At 36.1% G+C, this 24,688-nt stretch overlaps 3 protein-coding genes across 3 annotated transcripts in view; 1 reads left to right on the top strand and 2 right to left on the bottom strand.

Moving 5' to 3' along the window:
* LOC105178514 lies at positions 6,238-9,068 on the top strand. The gene is made up of 3 exons (XM_011102000.2): positions 6,238-6,476; positions 8,175-8,254; positions 8,654-9,068. The coding sequence occupies exons 1-3, from the start codon at positions 6,366-6,368 to the stop codon at positions 8,721-8,723; spliced, it is 261 nt and encodes an 86-aa protein (XP_011100302.1). The 5' UTR covers positions 6,238-6,365; the 3' UTR covers positions 8,724-9,068.
* LOC105178515 (glutamate receptor 3.5-like) lies at positions 9,978-15,721 on the bottom strand. The gene is given in 7 exon segments (XM_020699424.1): positions 9,978-10,690; positions 11,089-11,498; positions 11,592-11,623; positions 12,108-12,385; positions 12,938-14,277; positions 15,268-15,483; positions 15,486-15,721. Coding segments are annotated over 7 exon segments (2,799 nt in total). The 5' UTR covers positions 15,562-15,721; the 3' UTR covers positions 9,978-10,243.
* The window catches only part of LOC105178516 (aconitate hydratase, cytoplasmic), an 8,380-nt gene continuing 4,579 nt past the window's right edge, over positions 20,888-24,688 (bottom strand). Inside the window, exons 10-20 of the mRNA XM_011102002.2 lie at positions 24,637-24,688; positions 24,479-24,554; positions 24,000-24,185; positions 23,847-23,914; positions 23,650-23,768; positions 23,396-23,517; positions 22,694-22,792; positions 22,135-22,614; positions 21,859-21,957; positions 21,504-21,746; positions 20,888-21,262 (exon numbers count right to left, since the gene is read on the bottom strand). The exon at positions 24,637-24,688 is cut by the window's right edge and continues 40 nt beyond it. Coding sequence (XP_011100304.1) covers positions 21,194-21,262; positions 21,504-21,746; positions 21,859-21,957; positions 22,135-22,614; positions 22,694-22,792; positions 23,396-23,517; positions 23,650-23,768; positions 23,847-23,914; positions 24,000-24,185; positions 24,479-24,554; positions 24,637-24,688 — 1,613 coding nt within the window. The 3' untranslated portion in view covers positions 20,888-21,193. The remainder of the gene's footprint in view (positions 21,263-21,503; positions 21,747-21,858; positions 21,958-22,134; positions 22,615-22,693; positions 22,793-23,395; positions 23,518-23,649; positions 23,769-23,846; positions 23,915-23,999; positions 24,186-24,478; positions 24,555-24,636) is intronic.

The raw sequence follows: 24,688 nt of genomic DNA on the forward strand, positions 1-24,688 counted from the left end.
AGAAGGTACCAAAAAACCCATCTACTACGTAAGAAAGGTATTGAATGGGGCCAAACAATGGTACCCTAAGGTAGATAAACTAGTTTTTGCTTTAGTAATAACAGCATGTAAGTTACATCCTTATTTCTTACCACATGCCATTATTGTGTGCACTAATGCTCCACTATGAGCAACATTGGGTGAAGCTGAAATTTCAGGCAGGATTATTAAATGGGCCATTAAGCTTAGTGAGTACGACATTTTCTACCAATCGAGAACGACAATCAAGGCCCAAGAGCTAGCTAAATTTGTAAATGAGGCCACAACTATTGAGGAGAACGAGGAAAATGGTTTCTATATGTTGATGGCTCCTCCACCCTTGTTGGGAGTGGAGCTACAATTGTCCTTACCAGCTCGAAGGGAGATGAGCTGGAGTATGCCTTAAAGTTTAACTTCAAGACCTCAAACAACAAGGTTGAATACGAAGCTCTCATAGCAGGTATCAGGATGGCACTTGATGCAGGAGCCAGGGACCTGATTTCCTACTCCTCCCATCTTGAAACCAACCAGGTAGAAGACATGTATGACGTTAAGGAAATTTGAATGAAAAGAATACCTCCAAGAGATAAGCGAGCTCACGAGACTGAAGAGCTTCTAGCTCCAGAAAATTCCTTGCATGGAGAATATCAAGGCCAATTACTTAAGGGCAACTCTCTAGCTCACTACAGTGCCCGTATAATTACTATAAGAACTCTCATTAAAAGTCCTTCTGATACTGACATAACTGTCTTGCAGATTAGTACGGATTGGAGGAAACCCTTCTTAGACTATTTAAAGGAAAGAGTTTTTCCTACTGATTAAAAGGAGGCATCCCGCTTGAGGAGTAAGGTAGCTAAATTTTCTCTGCTAGACGGAATCCTCTACAAGCGCAATTTTTCCCAACTCTACCTCCGATACTTGTTCGCAGAATGGGACAGAACTGTATTTGAGGAGATACATGAAGGGGTATGTGGATCCCACACAACTGGTATAGCTTTTGCAATTAAAACTTTACGCGTTGGGTACATTTATCCTACCCTCAAGAAAGATGCAACAAATTGGGTGAGGAAGTGTAAGTAATGCCAAAGGCACGCCCCACTCATTCACATTCCAGTTGAACCATTCAATGCCCTATTGGCACTTTGTCCTAGTGAAGAAGTTCAAGAGGATACTCAAGCCCGCCTAGAAAGGTACAATCAAAGTGTTTGTTAATGCCTACAATCGATGAATAAAAACAAAGAAAATTCCAAATGGGAGACCTTGTACTCTAATGAGCTAGGTGCTCTTGGACCAATCGGAAGTTGCCTCCCAATTGGGAAGGGCCTTACAAAGTTACCTGGATCATCCAATTTAGGGCTATGAGCTGGAGGACACTGATGGCAGGAGGCTTTCACACCATAGAACACCTATAACCTCAGGAAGTTTTATTCCTAAAATACCTACTCTTTATTTATAGGTTGTCATCCTTGTAAGAGCATTATCTTACATGGATAAAGGAAATACTTGTTTTTCATCTTATGCTATTCATAGACTCAGTTCCTGTATTCCTGGTTGACTCTAATGATCGCCATTAGCTGGTGCACACTCTTATATAAGTTGGCCCGTGCTAGTACAATCATTTACATTAGTTACCACTAGCTGACACAAGCTTCCAATAAGTCATCCTTAGCTAGTGCACGCACTTATCTAAGATGCATCCAACTGGTGCACACTATGACATAAGCCACCACTGGCTGGTGCATGTATCCATCACCAGCTGGCATACACAACATAAACATAGCTACCAGCTAACACACTCATTTTAGTTTTCAGATGCCTTCTGTTGGCACATTTATTTTACCATAATGTTAATAAAAGCCTACTTATACTAACTTTCTACTTGAGTTTTATCTTTACGCATTTATTGTGAGATATATTTTCCCCTTCTACAAAATCACATCTTCCTCACTAATGACTTGGAGCGGTTGGAATAAGTACGCATGCATCAGTTGGGCAAAGTAGATCAATATTTCTTGCCCTATAATAGGTTGCCTAAACCTACATGCATATCGCACCAAATACCTATCTATTTGGATTAAGAATTGTCTCACTTACTTGCCTAGTTTTCTGGCTAAACTTGTGTGATAAAGCATCCCCTTTTACTACTTGCATAACTTATACTAACAAGAGATGGAGGAATCTCCCTGCTTATCCTACTTAACATTACTCTAACACCTGCAAAGAACATTCTTACGTTGCCTACAAACTGGGTATTTCTCAACCAAATACTTATACTAACCTGAAATGACAAGGCATAGCAGGAAAATCCAAACAACAAATGAAACAAAAGATGACATAACTACATAAAAAAAAAAAAACATCCGAGTAGTCAAGAAGGAAAGAGGGGGAATAGAATCCCAAAAATGCACCTCGTGCTATCAAATTATCCAAAGCCCACACGAGGGCATTTCAAACCCACACAAGAGGGAGCATTGAAGATAGAATATTTTTTAAAAAAACAAAATGTACATTCACTTATCAACTAGGAGAAGAGCACCCTTATCGCCACTAGTAGGAGGGACCACCCTGAGTGGAAATGCATCTTCTACTATCTCGTCCCCTGGATCCTCTAGAATCTCCTGCTACTCCGCAACATGAAGTAGGGTTTCTAGCAGCTCGTAAAGCGCTTGGATAAGGAATATCCGCCAGCCCCGCATGGATATCCAGGAAAGAAGATCAACAAATTAGGAAAATGCAAATTCGATATCCATGATAACAGTACTTCAAGACGCTACATAATAATAAGCGTTGGAATTCCAAAGATTTCTTGAATTCCACCACCCTGTTGGAACACATCTCCTCTAGCACTTTCTTCCCCTCCTCCATGGAAAGATAATCTTGAATTTTGACTACTTGCTCCAGGTGCTGGTGAAGGTTATTGATCTGAGACCTCAAGTGGGCAAGGCTCGCCTCATACTTACTCTCTTTCTCATGCGCCCTCATCTTCATCTCCTCCAGTTTTTTCTAGGCCTCCTCCATTGCTAGCCCACCTTACTCCAACCAGCTAGATAATCCCCTAGCCAACACGGCAGCCTGGGATCAAGTCAAGTATATATCATTTTATGCATATCAATTAAATATTGTAACAAATCCATTTTTTGTTTACCTTGCCAATGTGTGAAGCTAAAACCTTCATAGCTTAAGGACGAGGAATAACGTCCATATAAGCCTTATCTAGAGATAAAATAGCTTCCTTCAAGAAATCAGCAACTTGGGCTACTCTCACCTTCTTCTTGCAGCAAAGATTGGACCACACCCAGCTTTCCTTTCTTACCTTTCACTTTAACGGGTCAAGGTTTTCCCAGCTCGTGTGGCGGGCTTAGGAGCTAGAGGAACCAAAAGACCTGTTGATTACTCATTTGGAGGGCGTAGGGAGGGATTCCACCTGGCGTTTTCCTTTTGGATTCCTAATGGAGACCGAGCTAGCTGGATTAGAGGGCAAACTTTTCGCTGGCTGGTATTTGACAGAGGAGTCGGCTTTAGGGAACTTCCCCTCGCTCAGAACCTTGTCCTGCAGTAGTTGGTTGAACATGTTGAGTGCAAAAAAAGATTAAAAAATACAAGTATACCAGCACGTCACATACGATAAAACTAAAAACTTGCAAGAACAAATGTAAACCAATAAAACACACAAAAAAAAGGATATCAGCAATAATGTCGAAGGTAACCTCTTTAACACTTAGCCCATAATGGAAAAGAATAGTTTGATGAACTGGCTCGCGAGAATCATATTGAAAGGCATTTAAAAAATTTAGCATAAGCTGGAAGGAGTAGAGCAGTTACAGACTGAATACCTAAGAAGGTCTAAGGCAACAGAGACCCACGTAGTGAGGAAACGCTAGGAAACAGGGAATGATACAAAAAAATAATGACCCTTCCTCTCTTTTATAGTGGTATTAGACGGAAAGATTTGAGCATCCCTCCTAGAGATGAAATAAAACAAGCCCGAATTTACCTTCTTCAAATGAAGAAAGAGGGAAATTGGGCGATCGACGAGGTTTCCCTCAAGTTCCTAACCAAGATATAAAAATCAGTTATTATATTAAAGGATTTGGGCACCAACTGACTCAGAGGGTCCTTGAATAAGGCGGACACCTCTCGAAGAAGGGAGGAATCGAAAGCTGTAACCCAACTTCTAGTTAAGCCATGTTGAAATTGGCAGAACCCTCAGATGCATAATGGGGGCGTTCAGCAGAAGCAGGAACCCAAGTCACGAGTTATCAAGTATCCCAAACTTAGACCTAATCCCGCGTATGTCTTCCTTCTTTAGATAAAAACGAAATACTCTAAATGAAATTATCCTATCCTCCATCATCCTTCTCTTTAGCTCCTCCTTAAAGACCCTCTTTGTACAACTCACATCTTCATCGCCTTTATCCTTTAGTGTCTAGAGCAAAAGGTGTCAAGCTGTTCCTCATCCTCCCTGGACAGTGCAGTTAAATCAATCAAAAGTTGCTCTACAGCCCACTTGTCTACACCCCTCTCTGACATTATTAAATAAAAGGAAAAAGAAAAAAGAGCTTAACTAGGAAGGACAAGGTAGAAAAATAGCAAGATTAGCACAAAAGAGCTCGGGATTGAGAAGAATGCCCACAAAAAGTTGTAAAAGGGTTAGAAAACCCTACTTTTAGACGAAAAAGAAAAGAAGAGAGAAAATAGGAGAGTTCCCTTAACGCGCGATAGGTGTGAAACGACCAAGAGGAATATGTCTCATATATGTTGTCTTGTCGCAACAATCCCATGAGTTGAGACTTGACAACCAATTGGCCACAATCCGCCAATCATGGGGCACGGGGACTCCCAAGATGCAGAAGCTCTTCTCAATCCTTATCCCTTACAACTATTACTATTTATGCCTCTATTTTGCGGTTACAATTTGAATTCAAAAGGTAATTCTTCTGTATAGAAATAAGGCCTACAAGCTTACCTCCTACTTTATTGAACTACTTGGCCCCCAACCGGACACATCATCATATAGCTGGACAAATACGTCATATAACTTGTCAACACATTAAGATATGTCATACTAAAATATTTCCAAGTGGCTCCTAGCGGATTGATAACAAACAAGCTGGGAATCCACGAGTAACAAATTTTTGAATTTTCAGACAAACCGAGCAAGACTTAATCAACTTTATGTACCTCAATTAATTCAAGTCCCAATCATGCACGGATTTTTTTGTTTGTTAGATGATTCAAAGACATTTCAATAGGTATAGAACTCTTTATAACAAACTCTCATATCCAGCTCTGTGCATGGCTATAAATAGAAGTTTTGCGTAGTTATTTAGTAACATCAATTCTTACTCTCAAACTATCACTTGATCTCTCAACTTTCTGTCTTTTTTAGGTTGTTTTAAGCTTATATTTTGCACTTCATACAAATATATATACTTTATCATCATTATTCTTACTTTACTCAAGTTTTCTTTTATCTTTTTCAATAAAATCGTTACTGACTTAAGCATTTGCTAACATTTGTTTTGTGGGATTAGTCCTCATTGATTTTAGAATTTTTTTTAAAATTCTTCCATTTTGTAGTGTAGCAAAAAATCTAGTACGCATCAATAATATATTCTTTAATATGTATAGTTAATTTTCTATGTATTTATTTTCATTTTGTACATTCCACATGTAAATTTATATATTCAATTGACTAAAATTGAGGTATTCTTTTGAACAATCACTTAAATTTATGATTATCCTATGAAATAGATAAATAAATTAAATCTAATAAAAAATATAGTAAAAATTATAATAAAAATTAAAATAAAATACACAATGAACTTAAATAAAAATTCGACTAACAAGCTTACAATAAAAAACTTAAATAATAACAAAGCCAAATAATACTTAAAATCAACTTTTAAGAAAAAAGAATATTAATGAATTAAAGTACTAAAAATTTTAAAATAGAATAACAAAAATAAAAGTTTTAAGTTTGAAAAAGTTAAAAAATCTAGTAATATCAATTTAGAAAAATAAAATAAAATCTACCATAATTTTAAAAAAATGGCCCAATTGATTCGGACCACTAGCGCAATCAAATAGGGCGAGTCCAGGATCAAACAGTCCCGACCACTGGGCTTGTCTGGTCCCAACCTGAGCCGAATCGAACCTGCCCAGCTCTTTAGATGGTGGAGCCGAACCCCACCAACTATGCACCTTGAAGAGAGAGCGTATCTGCTGTTGAGAGGTAAAAAAGAAACAAAAATGAAAGGATAAACCCCTGGAGAGAGAACAAAGGTGTTTCCTTTTCTTTACAAAATTCCTCATTTCCATACCCTAATTCAGAGAAGAAAGAAGAAATGAGTGAAAGGCCGGTGCCCAGGAGGGAGAGCCCATGGGGAGTGTCGGAGGGCGAGCATCGCCAACCAAAAGCCCACAGATGCAATGACCGAGCTGAAGATCTCATCCATGTAAGCATTTCTTTTCACCAGAAATTTGATTCTTTATTTCGATTTTCTATGGTTCTACCTTATAATTTTGGGCAGTATGTTCACGAAGATAGAATTTGGCTGGAGAAGAAGGCTGATAGCCTTAGAATCGGAGGATCGCGGGTTAGTTTCGTGTTGTTAGTAAAGGGTCTCTTGTAAGAGATCAAGTATTAAGAGAATATCTATGCTCTCGGTCCAAAGATATCCGAGTACTGTAGCTGTTGGATCTTATCGATGATTTAGCTGAGTGGGTTCTAGTGTTTTTTAAAAAGATGTTGAGAGAGTTCGAGTTCTTTAATTGAATTAATATCCCATATGTATTTGTAGGTGAAGATAAAAACTAGCATATGCAGTCATGTTGAGAATGTCATTCGGTGCAGTTATCAATTTGAAGAATATCGAATCCTGTGTCTTAGATTTTGAATGGTGGTCAAGAAGTACCATTTTATCAGTTGGAAAATGCTTCCGTTGCTTTGTAATAGACCCTTTTACTGATTAGTTGCAAAACAAATGAAGTTTACTTGAAGTAAATAGCTAATAAAATGATTAGCTAGGAAATGCTAACATGAATGCTAGTGGAGGAATTCCTGGTGAGCGAATCATAATAAAGCACCTCAAAACTCTTTGCTACGTCATTACTGTATTTCTTTGAGTGGATCAGTTTATCGCATGATAACATGCTCTCTGCTGCGTACCAAACTCTCTTTAGCATCCATGAGAGACTTTATCTGTGCCCCATTAGATCGATGTAGATCAGTGTGGGTTTGTTTTGATCCACATGAAGGAGGGTCTCTATCCAAGTCATCATTATATAGTTCAGGAGAAAATTGTAGCAGAAATTTTGAATAGCTTAAGTGCAACTCATTGTTATACCATTTTGTTTAAGTCGTCCATTAGTTGTTATATTAAGTATGTTCTTTCTGTCTAATTGCTAATCTCTTACCAGCTGTGATTTATGTTAATAATATCTGTGGTAAAATTAAGAAATTTGTCTTCCAGCAACAGAAAAGAGGAGACGAAGTAAGAAATCTTTTATGCCTAATGTCTGAGAGTAGAACACTTCTGAAGAAGGGACGAAAACATTCTTTAGTGCATTATGCGTAAAAGCAATTGCGGGGATAATTGAAATTAATGTAGAAGAAGGGAACTCCCTCAGTAAATAGTGAATTGATCATGATAATAGAGTGAAAGCAAAACTAACTGGGACTTTAGTCATGAAAACGATAGTAGTTAATGCGAGATTTATCCACAAGTAAGATTTAATGTTTTTGCATGTCAATTACTTGCAAACTTTTCCTTTTCCTATTAGAGGTACGAGTGCACTTGAAATGACTGTTCTTGTCGGAAACAACAAGGCACTAAATAAATGAACAGTTCTCATACAAATTTGAATAACTTCAGGCAAGAGAACCATAACCTGTATAAGCAATTCTATACTTGTGTGCTGGAAAATTTGATTCTGCAACTTAGGTAAAACTGTTTTGTAGAATTAGCTATATCTTATGGTTAATGGTATATAAGCTTCCAACTAATACAATCTTTAGAGCCCATCAAATCTTTACCAGCATCTCTTCATGCATTTGGTAAACTTTCCATTGTGTTTGACTCCCATGGGTTTAAACAATAGAGTAATTGTTCTATATTTTCATACCCTGAGTTGCCTATTTGTGCATTTTGTAGGCATTTTTCGAGGGCAACCCTTTTAAAACAATTCCAGGCCCTTTCAAGCTGTTTTGGCAGTGCATGCAATCGAAACCTGGGTAAGTTATGTGGAAATCCTTTGCCTCTCATATTAACTGGTCATCATATGATTCAGTATTCTCTTATATCAAGATATTATGAACCATCTGAACCCTTGCAAGAATCATTTCCTCCTAAAATATCTTTGAAATTGTACCGGAGAATTTTCAAGACACGTCATCATCTATGATGCATACCAAGCCTATTTCCCGTAGGACTATAAGAACCAAAGATTGTTGAAGTGAGTAATCCTCAGTTTTCTTTTGGCTATATCTGGAAATAGATCAAGAATGCTGCCTTGATGGTTTCTGATTAAGATAGCAATGAATTTTTCATGTTCTTTCTTTTCGGTGTGCGTTTGTTTCTTGTTTTTCTAATTAGATTATCTGTGATGATTCAATTGTATGATCTTTATGCAGGGAAGAACCGACGGAGCCTTTCTACTACTTGGAACTGGACCCTCCCAAACGAGAAGTAAAACTTGAGTAGAGCCTTGTGATTTTGTCTGCTCAAGTTCAATATGTAATCAGAGGTTACATGTCTCATTATCCGTAATAATAGTGTAATTCTGATTGTTATGGACAGTGATCCTGAAGGGAGTTGACGGTCTCAACTTTTTTTATACGATAATTGTGAGATCGATATGTCTTCTTGGATTCAATTCTTCAGGAAAAGATTGCAAATTTCGCAGCACCGAATTTGATAATTGTGCCAAGAATGCTATACTGACTTTAACATTTGGGTCTAGATTTTAGTTAGGAAAATGCAACATTCATAAACATATTGTAAGTTCAAATTCGTTCTTTGTTAGAATAGATTCCTCCCTTAGTTGAATGAGTTTATTTTGAAATCTTGTCCTATGTTTTTCTTATACACAGAGGAGAAGATGAAAGCTTCTGGGGAGTGTTTGGTTTCATATTTTTTAAAATTTTACGGGCAAAATTTTTTTATTGTTGTTTGGGTAAATTAGAATGAGTTTTTTTAAAATTTGACATAATTACAAATATTTTCTAATTAGATGACATACCTTCTTGATTTTAAATAGTCATCTAACAATTAGTCGAATATCTATTTTTTATGGTGAACTGATTATAATGCTCTTGTGGTTATGAATTATAATTTTATTTATTTTGTGAAATTTATTTATGGGCTAAGTCGAACAATTTTTCAAAAAACAACCTCATGTAACTTGTTTACAAATTTTTATATTTTTTTGAAAAAAATTACAAGAGTAAAATTAAATTTCAAGCTTTGGTCCAAGGATATATAATTTTATCAAATATAGTAGGGTATTAATAATATTTTATGTACAAGGAGATATAAGAAATATGAGAAGATACAGTATGATTCGAATAGCTCATTAAAAATCTATAATTTTGTTTAGATTAAAAAAATTGTATAACAATATACAATTTGTCTAAAATGATGTATTTAAGAAATTAAGTTTTGGGCTATAATAAAATGATGTGTAAATTTTCTTTTTCTTTCAATCGATTTCAACGGTATAACTCCTCAAAAGAGAAGCTCAACTCTATATTTCAAGTTTTATTTACGTTTAATGATTAATTGAATATGCATATGTTTGAAGCCATATACTTGGATTAAGAATTTAGAGTTAAGATATATTCATTTTATTTTAATATTAATTTTTATTCTCTATTCTATGGGGTCTAATATTACAGATGTTAATTTTAGGTAAATACATATAAAATAAAAAAATATAAATATTGTAGTCGTGTTGTTGCAACATCGTATCCAAAATTTCGGAAATTTTCTATGCCGCAATGTCCATGTCCGTACATCATAGAAGGGCAGCTTAGACATTCTTGCAAAGCCCTTCAACAAAATGATCATTGCAAAATCATCATACAAAGAATAAAGGAAATGCAGATCCTATAACGTTTTCTTTCCAAACAATTTCCTATCAACTTGTACAGATCGCTATATTCCTGCAAACCCCTTCCTTGCTACAGCACATGGGGACAGTATATTACAGACATGCATGCGTTTCAACTGCTCTGCGCAACAGAGCCTTGGCCTGGGTGCTGCATCGAGTCTCTGCTCTTCGTCCACATTTCCTTCATTTCGGCCTCAGTCTTGTCCACAAATTCCAACAAATCCCTGCAGCTGGCGGAGAAGAACGTGCAAGTAGTGGGGCGAGAGGGTTCAGTTTCCTCTTCGTCTCGTTGCTCACCCCCTGAACTATATCTGCTGTATTGCATGCAAACCCTGCAGAAAAAGAAGGTTAATGCAGCAAAGCAGGCGATCCCGCAAATGAGAAATAAGCCCCAGAAGCTCTTGAGGGAGAGCCGATTCTCATCAATGGGGTTCGTCTCAGCGAAGCAGTCAACAGGGGAGAGCCATTTGTTGCGGATCCGTTGGAGTTCTCCATTTTCTGATAGTTGAAGGATGGCGGTCGACAAATCTAGCGCCAATGGGGAGTCCCTTTGGAATGCCTGCAGCAGCACCCATCATCCAGACAAGTAAGAAAGGATTGATGCAAGTTAGAATGGACTCATTGAGAGTTAGCGTAATTACTGACTGCATCGTATTTCTTTGTGAAATAAAATAATCACCCTTTTGGTATTATATTATATAAATTTGGAGGGTGGCTTTTGTAATTTCAAAAGGGCTACCCATCCCCCAAACTTAAAATTTGAAAAAAAAAATGAAGAAGAAGAAGAAAAAACTCACTGCCTCCTGCTTCAGGAGGTCTGTTTTCTTTTGTACAATGAGATCTTTTACGTATTAATACTTTCACAAGGGGGCATGTTGCATTTAACCATTAAAGAATTGCATACTAACTCTCAATAGAATGTGTTTTATAACTAACTTTCACAACTATAATACTTACGAATCCCCATCCGCTCTTGGTGAACTCCCGTCCCACGGTACTGAACATACACTTGGCGTCGGACAAGAAAAGCTCAACATAAGGAAGCTCATCGACGATAGCAGCAACCCCGCCATGATTCGGACCTTGTTGAAGGGCCGTAACGTACTCTTCTTCAGTTTTCAATACTCGAAGCCTTGATTCTGCTATGTTCAATTCGTTAATAAGATAATTATATGCAAACGAGCCGTCCTGGATCCCTATAGGATCAGAACTTGAGATCAAGGTGTCTATGCCTTGAATTCTTGAAGAAAGTTGCTGCACTGTGAGAATTGATGTCAAACTAGCTGTGTAGCTTGAGTTGATAATCAAGACTACAAAAAGCCACAGGATCAGCACCGCTCGGCCCAGGGTGCTCACTGTGTTTTCTCCTGCAAAAAGTCCATTGTGATCTCTTCAGAATATTTTGAGATTTGTAACAAGAATGTCAAACAGTGATCAAAGGGGAAGCATATTATACTTACTGTGTGAGAAAAACATTGTTGAGAAGCTAAACCTGAAGTACAAAATGAATACGGTAAGCATACTCATAGTAGTAATACTGATACTATAACATGTACGAACACACTTCCAACCCCTAGAATTTGTTGATTTATGTGTGGTTCTATGTTTACTTGTTCAAAAATGGCCCATCAAGACATGCATGAAAGTGAGTTTAAATGCAACACACCCCCCTCTAAAAATGCTGATAAAAGAAGATAATCTCTTTGAACAGTTCGACTCCATGAAAACTTAAAAGAAGGGCAATGCTACCCCTTGACGCAAGTGTCAGTGAGCTTCTTTCTTAAAGGTTCAGTTTCTTAAGTTCAGGCGTTTTCTTTTAGCCTATTGGTATCTTCACAAAGGAATAAAATCACATTTAACTCAAGATGTATCAGTTATTCAGTTTGGAAAAGCGTGGATTTTCAGTAATGCGAACACAAGGGGAAAACTGACTACTTTTTTTTTAGAATGAAGAGATTTAGAAAATAAACACTGACCAAAATACTGTTACAAGCTGTTGGCGTGGAGGACCTCGAAACTCAGTGTTCATCCGGTGCTCAAGAATCCAAACAACAGCTCCAACGAAAAGAAAGAAGACCCCCGTTACACCCCACATCTGCCAAGTAAATGGCTTGAGGAATGCCCATGGACTAGATTTAATCTGCCTGACAGGAGCAACTACAACAAGCCCGGATTCCATGTAAGGCTGTGTAAAGTCCACAATCTTTGTTCTGTTTGTAGTAATAGTCACATCCCCAACAGCCGCATCATATTTCTGTAAAAACCAAACTGAAAATGAGTTTGTGGACTAACATTTGTTAAATAACTTTAATGTCAATACCATCAGTTCATATACATTTGGAGATGATCGTATGTACTAGGACTAGGACTTGCATTACAGCCAAGAAAAATATATCAGACTTCTGGTTGAGTTCAATAATGTTTCAATTTGTCTACAGTTGCTAATGTTAGTTTTTGCATGCTTTTTACTGTCCTTTTCTCTCCAACTTTTTCTAATGTAAATGGAAAGCGGGGTCAAAAAAGCAAGGTGAAAATAACTTATTGAGGTAAAATATCATTGGGACATTAGTGGAAAAGTAATACAGAGAATTAACAATGTTAGAAAAGCTGCAAAGATTACGAAAATGGCTTCCAAGTGTAGCAGGCATGTCTCAAGAGTAGAAGTGAATCCTCTTTCATTTGGTGAGTGCCTTTTGATCATTTGTAGCACAGAAACAGTCAACGGGTCAAATATAAAGATCTACCTTTACATAAAAATGTATGTTAAGGTTTGTGTCAATGCAAAAATAGAGAAAAGAAAGCTTACACTTTGCGCTACGTCGTTCACAAGATTGCTGAACGAAGGGTTCCTTCGACCATCTCCATATAAAATAAATTGGTACGGAACAGGATAAGGCAATAACTGAACTGCAGCTTCAAATACATCAATGCAGTATCCTTTGGCCCCTAATGGCCCTTCATCTTTAGTCACAAAATCGGGATAAGTAACCCTGTAAGGTACCGCAATGCGCAAAAGCGTCCCGTTATCCGGGAATGCCCATCCCCGAGGCTTTGCTGTAGTTTCGCCAGGCCATATCACAGTATACAGACTCTGATTACTGATGGAAGTGTTTGATAGATTTGCATCCAACTTTTCAGGAGGAAGGATTGATAAACCTGAGTAATTCGACCAATAACCCAGCCTCCTTGGACCACTTCCACCAATGTTAAGAACATCAAATGCTGGATGAATCAAATTCTTTTCTGAGTCAAACTGAACTTGTCCCGTCAGACCAGTGAAGTTCATTGCAATGAGAATCTCGAGCAATTTCGGGCCCTGGTTGAAAACACGGAGAGATGTGAAACCAAGGGCGCTCCCATTCCTTTCCTGCAGTCTTGGATCATCAGAGAAGCTGATAGTTCCACCACCTTTAAAGTGAGCATCGAGTGCTCGGGCTAGTAACCAAACGGAATCATAAGCATACAGAGCATAGGAGTTGAACATTGGTGTTTCATTGTTCTTGAAGCTTCCCCAATGAGAAGTAAACTGTGTTTTGAGGTCAGAATTGGGAGTGTGGTGCCGAAGTGCAAGAACCCCTTGTATAAGTGCAAGCGTATGTGGATCAATCCTCTTGGACGAATCCAGAACAGAAGGAAGCCAGTCTGTAGCAATCCAAACATAGTCCCTGCTCATCATTCCAAGTTTATTTGCTGCAGAGAAGATGTTGAGACCAGAATCGGGATTGACATGCACAACAATGACCCGAGATTCCAACAGGTTCACGCCTGCCAACAAGCTGCTAATGTCGCTTGTTGAGGCTCCGGGACTAAAGGCTGCCTTGTGAGAGATCTTCGCACGTTTAGCTGAAAGTGCATCGCCCAATGCGGAGATCCCGTTTCTACCGTAATCATCATCAACAAAGACGGCAACAACTTCTCTCCATCTGAAATATGCTACGAGATCAGCAATCGCATGCATCTGGAAATATTCACTGACGGTAGTGCGGAGGAAGTATGGGTACTGGAGAGCGGAAAGAGTCGGATCTGTAGCACCGAATGACAAAAGCGGGACATGAAGTTCATTCATAACATGGGAAATCACATGGGCTATCCCTGATGATTGTGGACCGATTGCAGCAACAACTTCTCTCCGCATCAGCTGCATAGCTACATGAGTAAGGAGGCCCTGTCAAAATTTCCTCATCTTCCTTATTTTTCATAGTTAAAGCATTGATGTACAAGGCTGTAGGCAAAGGAGAAAAAGTTCCAAGGAATTTCAACGCCATAAGAAAGATAAACTGGTTCTACTCATTCTGATATTGCATCTCAGGTGTCGTATCTTGGTAGCAAAGGTAACCACATATAAATACTACCAAAAACAAGCAAATTGGATCGTTTAGTTACTTCGAGATGCATAGTTGAAGGTTTATAAGTATATAGATCCAAACTGTAAGATGATTGGATGACTTAGAATACCTACAACAATGTATCTTTACATCATTTGACGACAGAAAAAGAAGGGAGCACATCATAAACGCAAGTGTCTGTGACTTTACATCTGGTGTAACAATGATACCACTAGAGCAATACAATCCCACGACGGCCAAGAATATTATGGTATCAACAACACAATCCGATATTAAGCTATAAATAAACTCCAAAAGTACTCCAGCTTTGGTTGTTTTCATTTCCTTTCTATCTAAAAGATCGCAAAAGCATGATTTGAATGTTTGCTTATGTATTTTACTAAACACACAGTTAACTTATTGTTAGTTATCTTAAACTAATACAAAATGCAAAACTAAAACATATTAAAAACTCCAAAAGACACACACACACACACACACACTTTCTCATCTTTCTCTCTCTATTCTCAAAAGAATAACGAAAAACACCTTAAAAATAAAGCCAAACAAAATCTCGGTATCTTTCCATTCGACGTTCTTTCGAATGGCCAATTTCAGAATGTATCTGCAGATACTTCCAACTATCACGAGTCAAATTTAAAGAAGCCAATATTGGGATAGAATTCAATCCAGAAGACAAGCAAATCCAAGTATATCAAGAATTCAGAGGAGAAACACAACTCTGTAATCTAAAAATAGCTTAATGTAAGAGCGCTCTCCATTCTTTTTCAAAAAACAAAAAACCCTTTACCGTCAACTGTTCCAAGAAATCCACTGCAATTGGTATCCTGCGAGATGAGGTTGAGCTTTGTGTCCTTGAGAATGCTCGTATCAGAGTTCACATCTTCAATTGCAGCAAGAAGAGCTGGCCCTGCAGACTTTCCAATAACTGAATCAAATGTGAACAATGCCCCCACATTTACCACTCTTGGCCCATTACCAGAACCAGCACTGGAATTTCCTGTCTGCCCATCACTCCCATGGCAACCCACATACAAGAAATCAAGAACTCCAAAACCCTCCTCCTACATACATGGGCCTTCATTTTCGCTAATGATCCAGCACTCGATAATCTTGAAGTTAAATCACCATTTCGTTAAGAAATCAAACACCTGGTAGCCCACCATGAACAAACCTCAAAAACCCTGAATATCCTTGAAGTCATAGGTTTAAGATACTCAAGATATCACTCACAAAACGTAAATGCTAACCTCACAACCAAAAATGAGGGGGTCCCTAAGCATTCACTGCTCTGTAACATCAGCAACTTCAACAATGAATACAGACAAGAAACAAGTTGCAACTCAGATATTTGATTCCCACAAAAATCCATAATTCTAGCTATAATAAAAACGGGATCCTTCCATTATACGAAAAATTTCCCTAAACTTCTACGCTTGTAAGAAGAAGATAAAAGTTGCATTTTCACCTTAATAAAAACATGTCCTGTAGAATTGATAAATAATCAAACTTCTTAGCAACAGAACCAGGTACAGCACACATAACTATTAGCGCATTCAAGAAAATTATTAACTAATCATTATCAAGTACATGAGAGTTGTTCACATGGATAATTTAAATAAAACGAACATGGGATGATTATCAATAAACTATAATATATATATATATATATATATATATATACATGCATATAATATACAGTTAGCAGCGGCTGTGGTTGGTAGGTGGCAACTTGCCCACTCGTGTTACCTGATGAACTTTGAGCAGTTCTCAAGGAAGACAACGTGGGGGACCATATGAAGAGAGAATAAACATGCTTTCGCCTGTATGTGTGTGTGTATATATACATATATATTATAGAGAGAGAGAGAGAGAGAGAGAGAGATGATGGGATTAGAGAGGGAAGAAGAGCAGAGAAAGAGCCATCTTGCGAGCTAGGAAAGGAATGATTCTTTCTTGATTGTTTTCACTAACTTCACCATTTTTCACTTTACCTACTAAAGTTGTGATGTGATTGTTAAAGTATTCTCTTCCCCCATGCTGCTTTGTCGAAAATTTCTATCTCAATCAAATTCGATCGAATTAAATCAATCACAAAATAAACATAATACATTTGTTATGTGATTGTTGCTCTCACAAAACTGTATACCAATCACACTCTACGTATATTGCACTTTCCATATAATTGGTTCAAATTCAACTGAATCGCGTCCGAACTAGAATTTTCCGTTGGTTATAATACAATATCAGTCTATCCAACGAGGAGTATCTGTAAAAACCTCTACTTTTAGGGAAATGCTTATTGTAGAAAAAAAATTGAAAGCAACACTAAAATTAAAATTATAGCAATATCAAAATCGAGAGTATTTAAAAAAAAAGCAGATAAAAACTAAATTATGAATATTTCAGGAAAAAAAATTACTTCTAAAATGTATTCTGTTCATTAAAAATTATTTTATCCCAACATATTAAAAAATAACATTATTCGTGCAATACATTGAAACTTGTTATTTACCGTTTTGATATTTTTCAAAAAAAGTTATATAATTTACATTAATTAGTATACTTCATATTTAATTATTTACAAATAATTACTATTTACATTATTAGAACATCAAATACTACTAAATATTAATATTTAACAATATTTCGACTTAGTTTATATGATTATTCACTGATATACAAAATCCCCCACTACCTGAGGGATCAGAATTTCCTAGCAACATTCCATCAATATTTAATGATAGAAAATAATGAAGTTGACTTATCCAATTATTAATCAGCATAATACCCACAATAATTAATAGCTGCAGATAAGAAAAGTCAAGAATTTATTCAATTAATCCCATGGGGGGTCCCACTGTGTGTGGTGTGTGAAACATGTGGATGTACTACCACCTTCAAGATGTGCAACATTTTTTTTTTAATTTAAAAATGTTAAAAGAGAAAAATGTTGACTCGTACGAGGTTGTTTTCGATACGTGTGATGGGTAATCTTTAAACACGTAATAGATTTTAGGAAATATATTTAGTCGTTAATGGTAATTTGAGTTGAAATCGCTTAAAAAGATTTAGTGAAAAGAAAAGTAAACGTTATAAGTAGCCTATTAAGTGTGTTTTTAAAATTATTTTAGTTTGTTATTTTTATTTTTTGACTTTATTATTTTTAAAGTTGGTATTTTATTTTAATTTTAGTTCCTGAATGAACTTTCGAAGAAAAAAGTTATAGGAATTTGGTGTTGTGACGTGCACATTCTGTATTTTCAAGGATAAATATTAAAATACGTTTATGTAAAAGAAATTGTTTTTAAAGGTATAATGACATATTTACAGTCGATCCAGATTTCGATAACTTCTTTGCGTGCAAATTAATTGAGTGACTGAAAGTTTGAAATAAAATTTAAAAAAAATGAACTTTACGGGTAATAATATGAGGATTAAAGTAATTTTAGATACAAATTTAAGACATTATTTATGATATTTACCTTAGAAATGAAATAATATAAATATTTTGGTTGTAAATATTAGAAAATGATGAATGAAAATGCAAAAACTTAAGAAAGAAAAAGAAAAAGTGATTCTACTTTAAGTTGTGTCAACATCACATCCCAATCAGGAATCAGCATTTATGATATGTCTTATGTCTTACACTGTGTTTGTCTCATTTTCAAAGTAAACTTGACCATACTTTTGGACCTTTGAATTCTGGAGTTTCCAATTCTTGATTTCTGTTGATCACACAAATTTTGAATTTTTTTACAAATTAATTAATAATTTAATTTTCTTTTTTTAGAAAAAGTTATAATTTGTGGAAAGGGATTTAGAAAAAATCGAAAACTATTCCCATGATTTGTCTCTTCGAACTTTAATTCAAAAGACTTGTGCAGTCCCCTTTGAATATACGAGAAATTACAATGTAATTTGATAGATAAAAGCATAGCGTAAAAGTTCAATGCTAAGAAGACGTAGAATTTCGCGATTGCAGCATTGGTGAAGAGCTTTGGATTTGAGCTTTCAAATTGATTTGTTGTGTGCGTTGTCTTGATTTGTTATTTCACTTGATTTTATTGATTTTGACTTAGTGTTGAATTGTCAAAAAAAACACTTGTATTTACAAGTACGGGATAAAAGCTCGTGTCATAATTGTAGTTGGACTATTTCGTTGGTCCTACGCCATTTAATTTATTTATTTAATCACAAGATGTATTTAGAATTTTGCCAAAATCATCCATATTTTGACACTTACTTCTTTTTTTTTGGGTAAATGTAATTTTCATTAACTAAAAAATAGTAGTACAACACAGTGTTTATCAGTTGGTTTCTCCCGTTACAGAGCACAGGATACGCCATACTCTGTATAAGGCACATGTGCTAACTAAACAAGCTAAATTAACGCTAAAAATCTTCTGCTTAACATCGTTAACAATCAAGAAAGTCAAAGTAGTCGTTGTTCTTTCTTCATCGTTAACACTTACTTCTCTCATGCTTAAACACCATAGACTTTTATAGTGCATCATTTTTCTAACATGCAGTATTTGAACATATTTTGATCCAATTAGTCAAAATAAAATATATGCAATTCGAGGTTGATACATCTTAAAAACTTATAAAGCTCGAGTTAATTAAGGGATGATTATACTCCTCTCTCCTGAGGTTTGGAAAACTACACCAGCACCCCTAAAGTTTGCTTCCGTCTAACAAATAAGTCCCTTCGTTAGTCAAAAATCACTAAATTTGCTGATATTAACAAAAAAAATTGAAGGAATTTGATATTTATCTCCCGATTGACTTATTACTAATTTTTTGTAGATCAAACTATTTTTGTCGAACTAAATTATTCTTATAACAGTAAAAATATACCTCCTTACATCTACTAATGCGTGAAGACGTATGAGAGTAATTTGATCATAAAAAAAATTATTTAACCTGCAATAAGTTGGTAATAAATTAATTAGGGGTAAATATATAATTTTTTCGATCTTTTTATTAATATCAATAAATTCGATAAATTTTGACTATCGAACGGACTTTCTTATTAAACGAAAGCAAATCTCAAAAAATCTACATGTAATTACATTAAATTTTAAGAAAAAGAAGTATAATTATCCCTTAATATATTGATTCATGCAAGCCTTGGTTCAAAATATTCTATCGTTGCTTAGTGCCCACTTGCCCTATGATTGAGCTGGACAAACATAGATTTTGATTGCAGATGTAATTTTCTATGTAGTTTGACCTTCTTTTTTGATAAAATTTCATCAAAATTATTTTTTGATAAAATCTGAAATTTGTACTTTTTAGTCCCCCCTCAATTATTTTTACGCATTCAACCCATTTTTTATTATTTCTATCATTAACTTAAAAAATGAAGCTAATTTTAAGATTTAATTATAAAATTATGAATCCATACACTATAATCACTTTTCTTTAATCAATTCTTTTAAAATCACTTATCTTGTAATTAATTCTGTACTACAAAAATCAGAGGTCTTCGAAGACACACAAGCAAAGGAATACAAGTGTGATTGCAAATAGTAAATTATTTGAAAAGAGAAAATGAAATATTTAATCAGCATAATCATATTGTTGGTCCTATTGCTATATTTTCCAGTCATTTTTTCTGACTGAGAAACAATGTAATTATAGATAATAGGGGATAGTTTGTGTAATTTTACTGTTCTTGGGGGGTGTTGGTATAATCACCCCATAAAGTTACACGTTGTATGTGATATCATATTGGCACTACCAATCCCAGTTTCCAAGAGATCATAAATACTATCTACATAGAAAAGTGAACATGCTATGATGAAAGATTGTGCATGTAAAGTCATTTAAAAACTTTTGGGATAATTATATTTACAACCTTAGCTTATGATCTATTTATATAAGTCACCCCTATTTTTTTAAAAGATTACATATACAAACCCAAAAAACATCAACGTTGCACAAACTACCCTTATCTTTTGGCTATAAGAGTGGGTTTTTATAATTACATAAAAAATATAAATAATTTATATAAATAAACCATATATCAGAAGTATAAATATAATTATATCAAAACTTTTTAAACAAAAAAGCGACGACAACATGACAACGATGATGGAGTTAATGGAAATAACGACAATGGTAGAAATTGTGAAACATAAGATAGAAGGAAAATGAGAGTATGTCATTAGCCCTTACGTATGTGCACCACAATACGCATGGTAATGCTAATGAATGCAAAGGACTTGGTACAATTAAAGCAAAATTTATATTTCCTTACAATCACAGAGAAAAACAAGAGTTCGATTTTACCTGGCAGAAAAACCGTCGCCCACAGAGACAACCATTCAACGTATTGTCACCCATGAAAAGGAAACATGATTATGTAATGTATGATTTCAAGTAGTAAACAAAATAACTACGTATTCATGAAGAAAATCAACTTCTAAATTGATGAGCTCATGACAAGAACAAATTCCTTGTTCACAATAATCCAAGTGCCCCAACTAAGAGAATAGCAGTATTTGATCATTGTTTTGACAGTCAACTCTACCGAAAGCCGAATTTTATTACAAAGGAAAAATACTCTTTCTTGCCTTGGCAATTGCTAGCCCTTCGTCAAGGAAGGGATAAATATCGTATCCCAATTAACAGGATGTAAAGAATGGAAATTTTATTCTTACATTTCACAATTGCAGAAAATTTGGTTGATGGCTGATAAGCAACTTTTCTTACTGCTTAGTCAGCTGTCGAATTACATATGGGAGTATACCACCATGGTTGAAGTAGGCCAGCTCCACCTATTAGATAAAGTATATGTGCATCAAACCCTTGATCCATAAAAGAGCAAAAACGGTCCATAAATTTGTTTATTTCTTGCCTCCATTTTTGAGAACTAATTCAAATCTTTTGATTCACTTTTTCTCACATTTTAGCTAAAATGTTGAAACTACTTCGGTATTCCAGATAAAAATGGTTACCATAAACCAAACTTGTAGAAGAGAAAAGACATTAAATGCAAGCAAACCATGTGTTGGTTACCTCAGTGTCGAAACGGACAGTGCATGTGAATTGTTTTCCACTATCAGTAACGACGGTAACATCTTGGCCAGGGCGGATATCAGAGATTTTGCTAGGGAGATCAATAGTGTAACGTTCATGGCCCGTCAACCCTAATGTGTCTGCATCCTCACCAGGTTTGAAACATAGAGGAATGATGCCCATACCCACAAGATTACTCCGGTGGATCCTTTCAAAGCTTTTGGCAATCACTGCTTTAACTCCCTGTCACATGATGATGTCAGCCCATATTATTTTGGATTTTCCGTTTTTCTTTAGTAGAACAGAAACACCAAACAGAAAGAGATGAAACATCACAAAGAAATAACAGTCTCACCAACAACATTGGGCCCTTGGCAGCCCAATCTCTGGAGCTTCCACTTCCATACTCTGCTCCAGCCAAAATAATAGTGTCCTGGCCCGCAGACTTGTATTTCTGAAAGTTTTTTATTTGTCAAAACAAATATTGTTTAGAAGGCATCCAGCAAAAGAGAGGATAAACACATTAAACTGATATTTTAGTGAGTCGAAGCCAGCTATTGAAATATGATTTCAAAGGAAAAATCTCATTTAACTGCCAAACAAAGTTGAGAGATGAGTCTCAGGAGATCACCATTGCGGCATCAAATACATAAAGCTTTTCTCCAGTGGGTATGTGGACAGTCTTCGGGCCAACTTCACCATTCAACAATTTGTTCACAAGGCGAATATTTGCAAAAGTTCCTCTTGCCATTATTTCATCATTACCACGGCGACTGCCATAGGAATTGAAATCCTTGCGATCAACTCCACGTTCAATGAGAAATTTGGCAGCTGGACTATCCTTGTGAATGCTTCCTGCTGGAGAGATGTGATCTGTTGTAATACTATCACCGAAGTTCAGCAAACAGTAGGCGTCTTTTACTCCATGTGGACCTGGAGGATTCATGGTCATATTCTTGAAGTATGGAGGTTCGTGGATGTAAGTAGAACTTGGATCCCACGAGTATAGCTTGGCATCGGGTACTGATAACTGATTCCACATGGGGTTACCCTGAGTGATAGCCTCATATGTGCTTTTGAACATATCAGGCAGCACACTGGATTGAACCACCTAAAAGAAATTTGGGTGATTTTGTTGGATCGCTTTTTTCAGATCTTACAAGTTAACAAGCAATACAAAATTCACATACCTCAGCTACTTCTTCAGTTGATGGCCAGATATCCCTGAAATACACATCTTTACCATCCTTGCCTACACCAATTGGCTCTTTGTCAAAGTCAATATCAACCTGTCAAAATTAGTAAATAGAATATTGTTACAATGCCTCCAGTGTAGAAAATAATAAATGATATAATGAGGTAGGAAGTACAAGGTTGAGGCTTCGGAGATTTATATAAAAACTAATCCTATGTTCGACTAAAGACCTTTTGAGTCCTCAGAAACATCAAGAAGAAAGCTAAAACCAAAAAAAGAAGACAGAGTAAAAGAACACATTTCAGCCAGCAAATTTAAACATTCTTGATTTGGAGTTACACCATGTCACCTGTTGAGTGAAAAAAAAAAGTAGTACTTTTCTTGGGGGCCCCCTAGAAATTGCATCAGTAATCCCCAGTTATGAGTATCCTTGGCCACATTGATAGTTCAAATTCATTAGCATCTGACCCTAAGAAGTCCTAAATATTAAGTCTCCTGTCTTTCTATCATTCTTATATTACATACAAGTGAAATAATTATATTCAGTTGCTTTATCCATCAGATAATACATGAAAATTCTACTTCAATTTAATTTAGCAAGATATACAAGGTTCATTTTCTATCAGCCTTCATTATTCAAAGTTCATTTGACTATCAGATGAATGAAGAAAACTGTAACTATGATATTATCACGAACCGTGCCGGCAAGGGCATATGCAACAACTAGAGGAGGTGAAGCAAGATAGTTTGCTCTTGTCAAGGGATGGACGCGACCCTCAAAGTTACGATTTCCAGAAAGTACGGCAGCTGCAACAATGTCTGCAGAACACAACCATACTTCAATTAAAAAACAACCTCACTTCATAGACAAGTAACAAAACAGTGGAACTACGGCAGAACTGAGTTTCACAAAATCAGGTTGTCTTAAGATATCAGAAGTCTACAACATACCATTTTCTGATATAGTAGCAGCAACAGATTCATCCAATTCCCCAGAATTTCCAATGCATGTAGTGCAACCATACCCCACAATGTTGAAGCCTTGCTGGTTTAAGTATTTCTGTAGCCCACTGCATCAGCCAAAACATCACATTTACTTGTGTACTTGGCAAAATATTGGACTTAAAACCAAAAGTCAGACGCAATACCTCTTCTGCAAGTATTTTGTAACAACTCCAGATCCAGGAGCAAGGCTTGTCTTTATCCATGGTTTTACCTGATAGATTATCACTGTTAGGCTAACATCCAGAGGAGGTGGCCAATCAAATGGTGGGAGCACAGTTCTAGATAAAATGAAGAACCTGAAGCCCCAGCTCACAAGCTTTCTTGGCTACAAGACCTGCCCCAAGCATAACACTTGGGTTTGATGTATTTGTACAACTCGTGATAGCAGCAATCACAACACTACCATGCTTAAGCTCTGCTGGTTGTCCATGGAATGAAAAGCTTGCCACTTTCTGTTGTGCTTCTTTTGGCACAGCAAATCCCTATATCACAGCTAGGATGATTTAGTAGAATCCCCAAGAATGAAATTCTCAAATGAAACACTGACACTACAAATCAATAATTTAATTCTTAAATTATTTTACAGCAACTAAGCACTATAAATTTCATACTTCATCGCATCAAGTGACAAGTAACACCAACCATAAATAGGCCAAAATTAAGAGTAATAAGTTCAGAAATAACAATAAATGCTACAAACTTGTAATAGTCAAAGTTATGTTAAATGAGTGGAAAAAACCAACAAATTTCATTTTATGTAAGATTGAATCCTCACCTTGAATCCCACTTTGTTATCCAGGCAAGAATGCCAATCAGCTTTCATTTCTTTCAATGGGACCCGATCATGGGGCCTATCAACAAAGTATGATCAGCTATCACTAAAGAGATGAAACTAGAAAGATGGTTATGAGTGCAAAATCCCCACAGACAAACCTCTTCGGTCCAGAAATACATGGTTCAACATCTGCTAGGTCTAGATGCAGAT

This window comes from Sesamum indicum, linkage group LG16 (genome assembly GCF_000512975.1).
Source record: "Sesamum indicum cultivar Zhongzhi No. 13 linkage group LG16, S_indicum_v1.0, whole genome shotgun sequence".
Taxonomy (NCBI): domain Eukaryota; kingdom Viridiplantae; phylum Streptophyta; class Magnoliopsida; order Lamiales; family Pedaliaceae; genus Sesamum; species Sesamum indicum.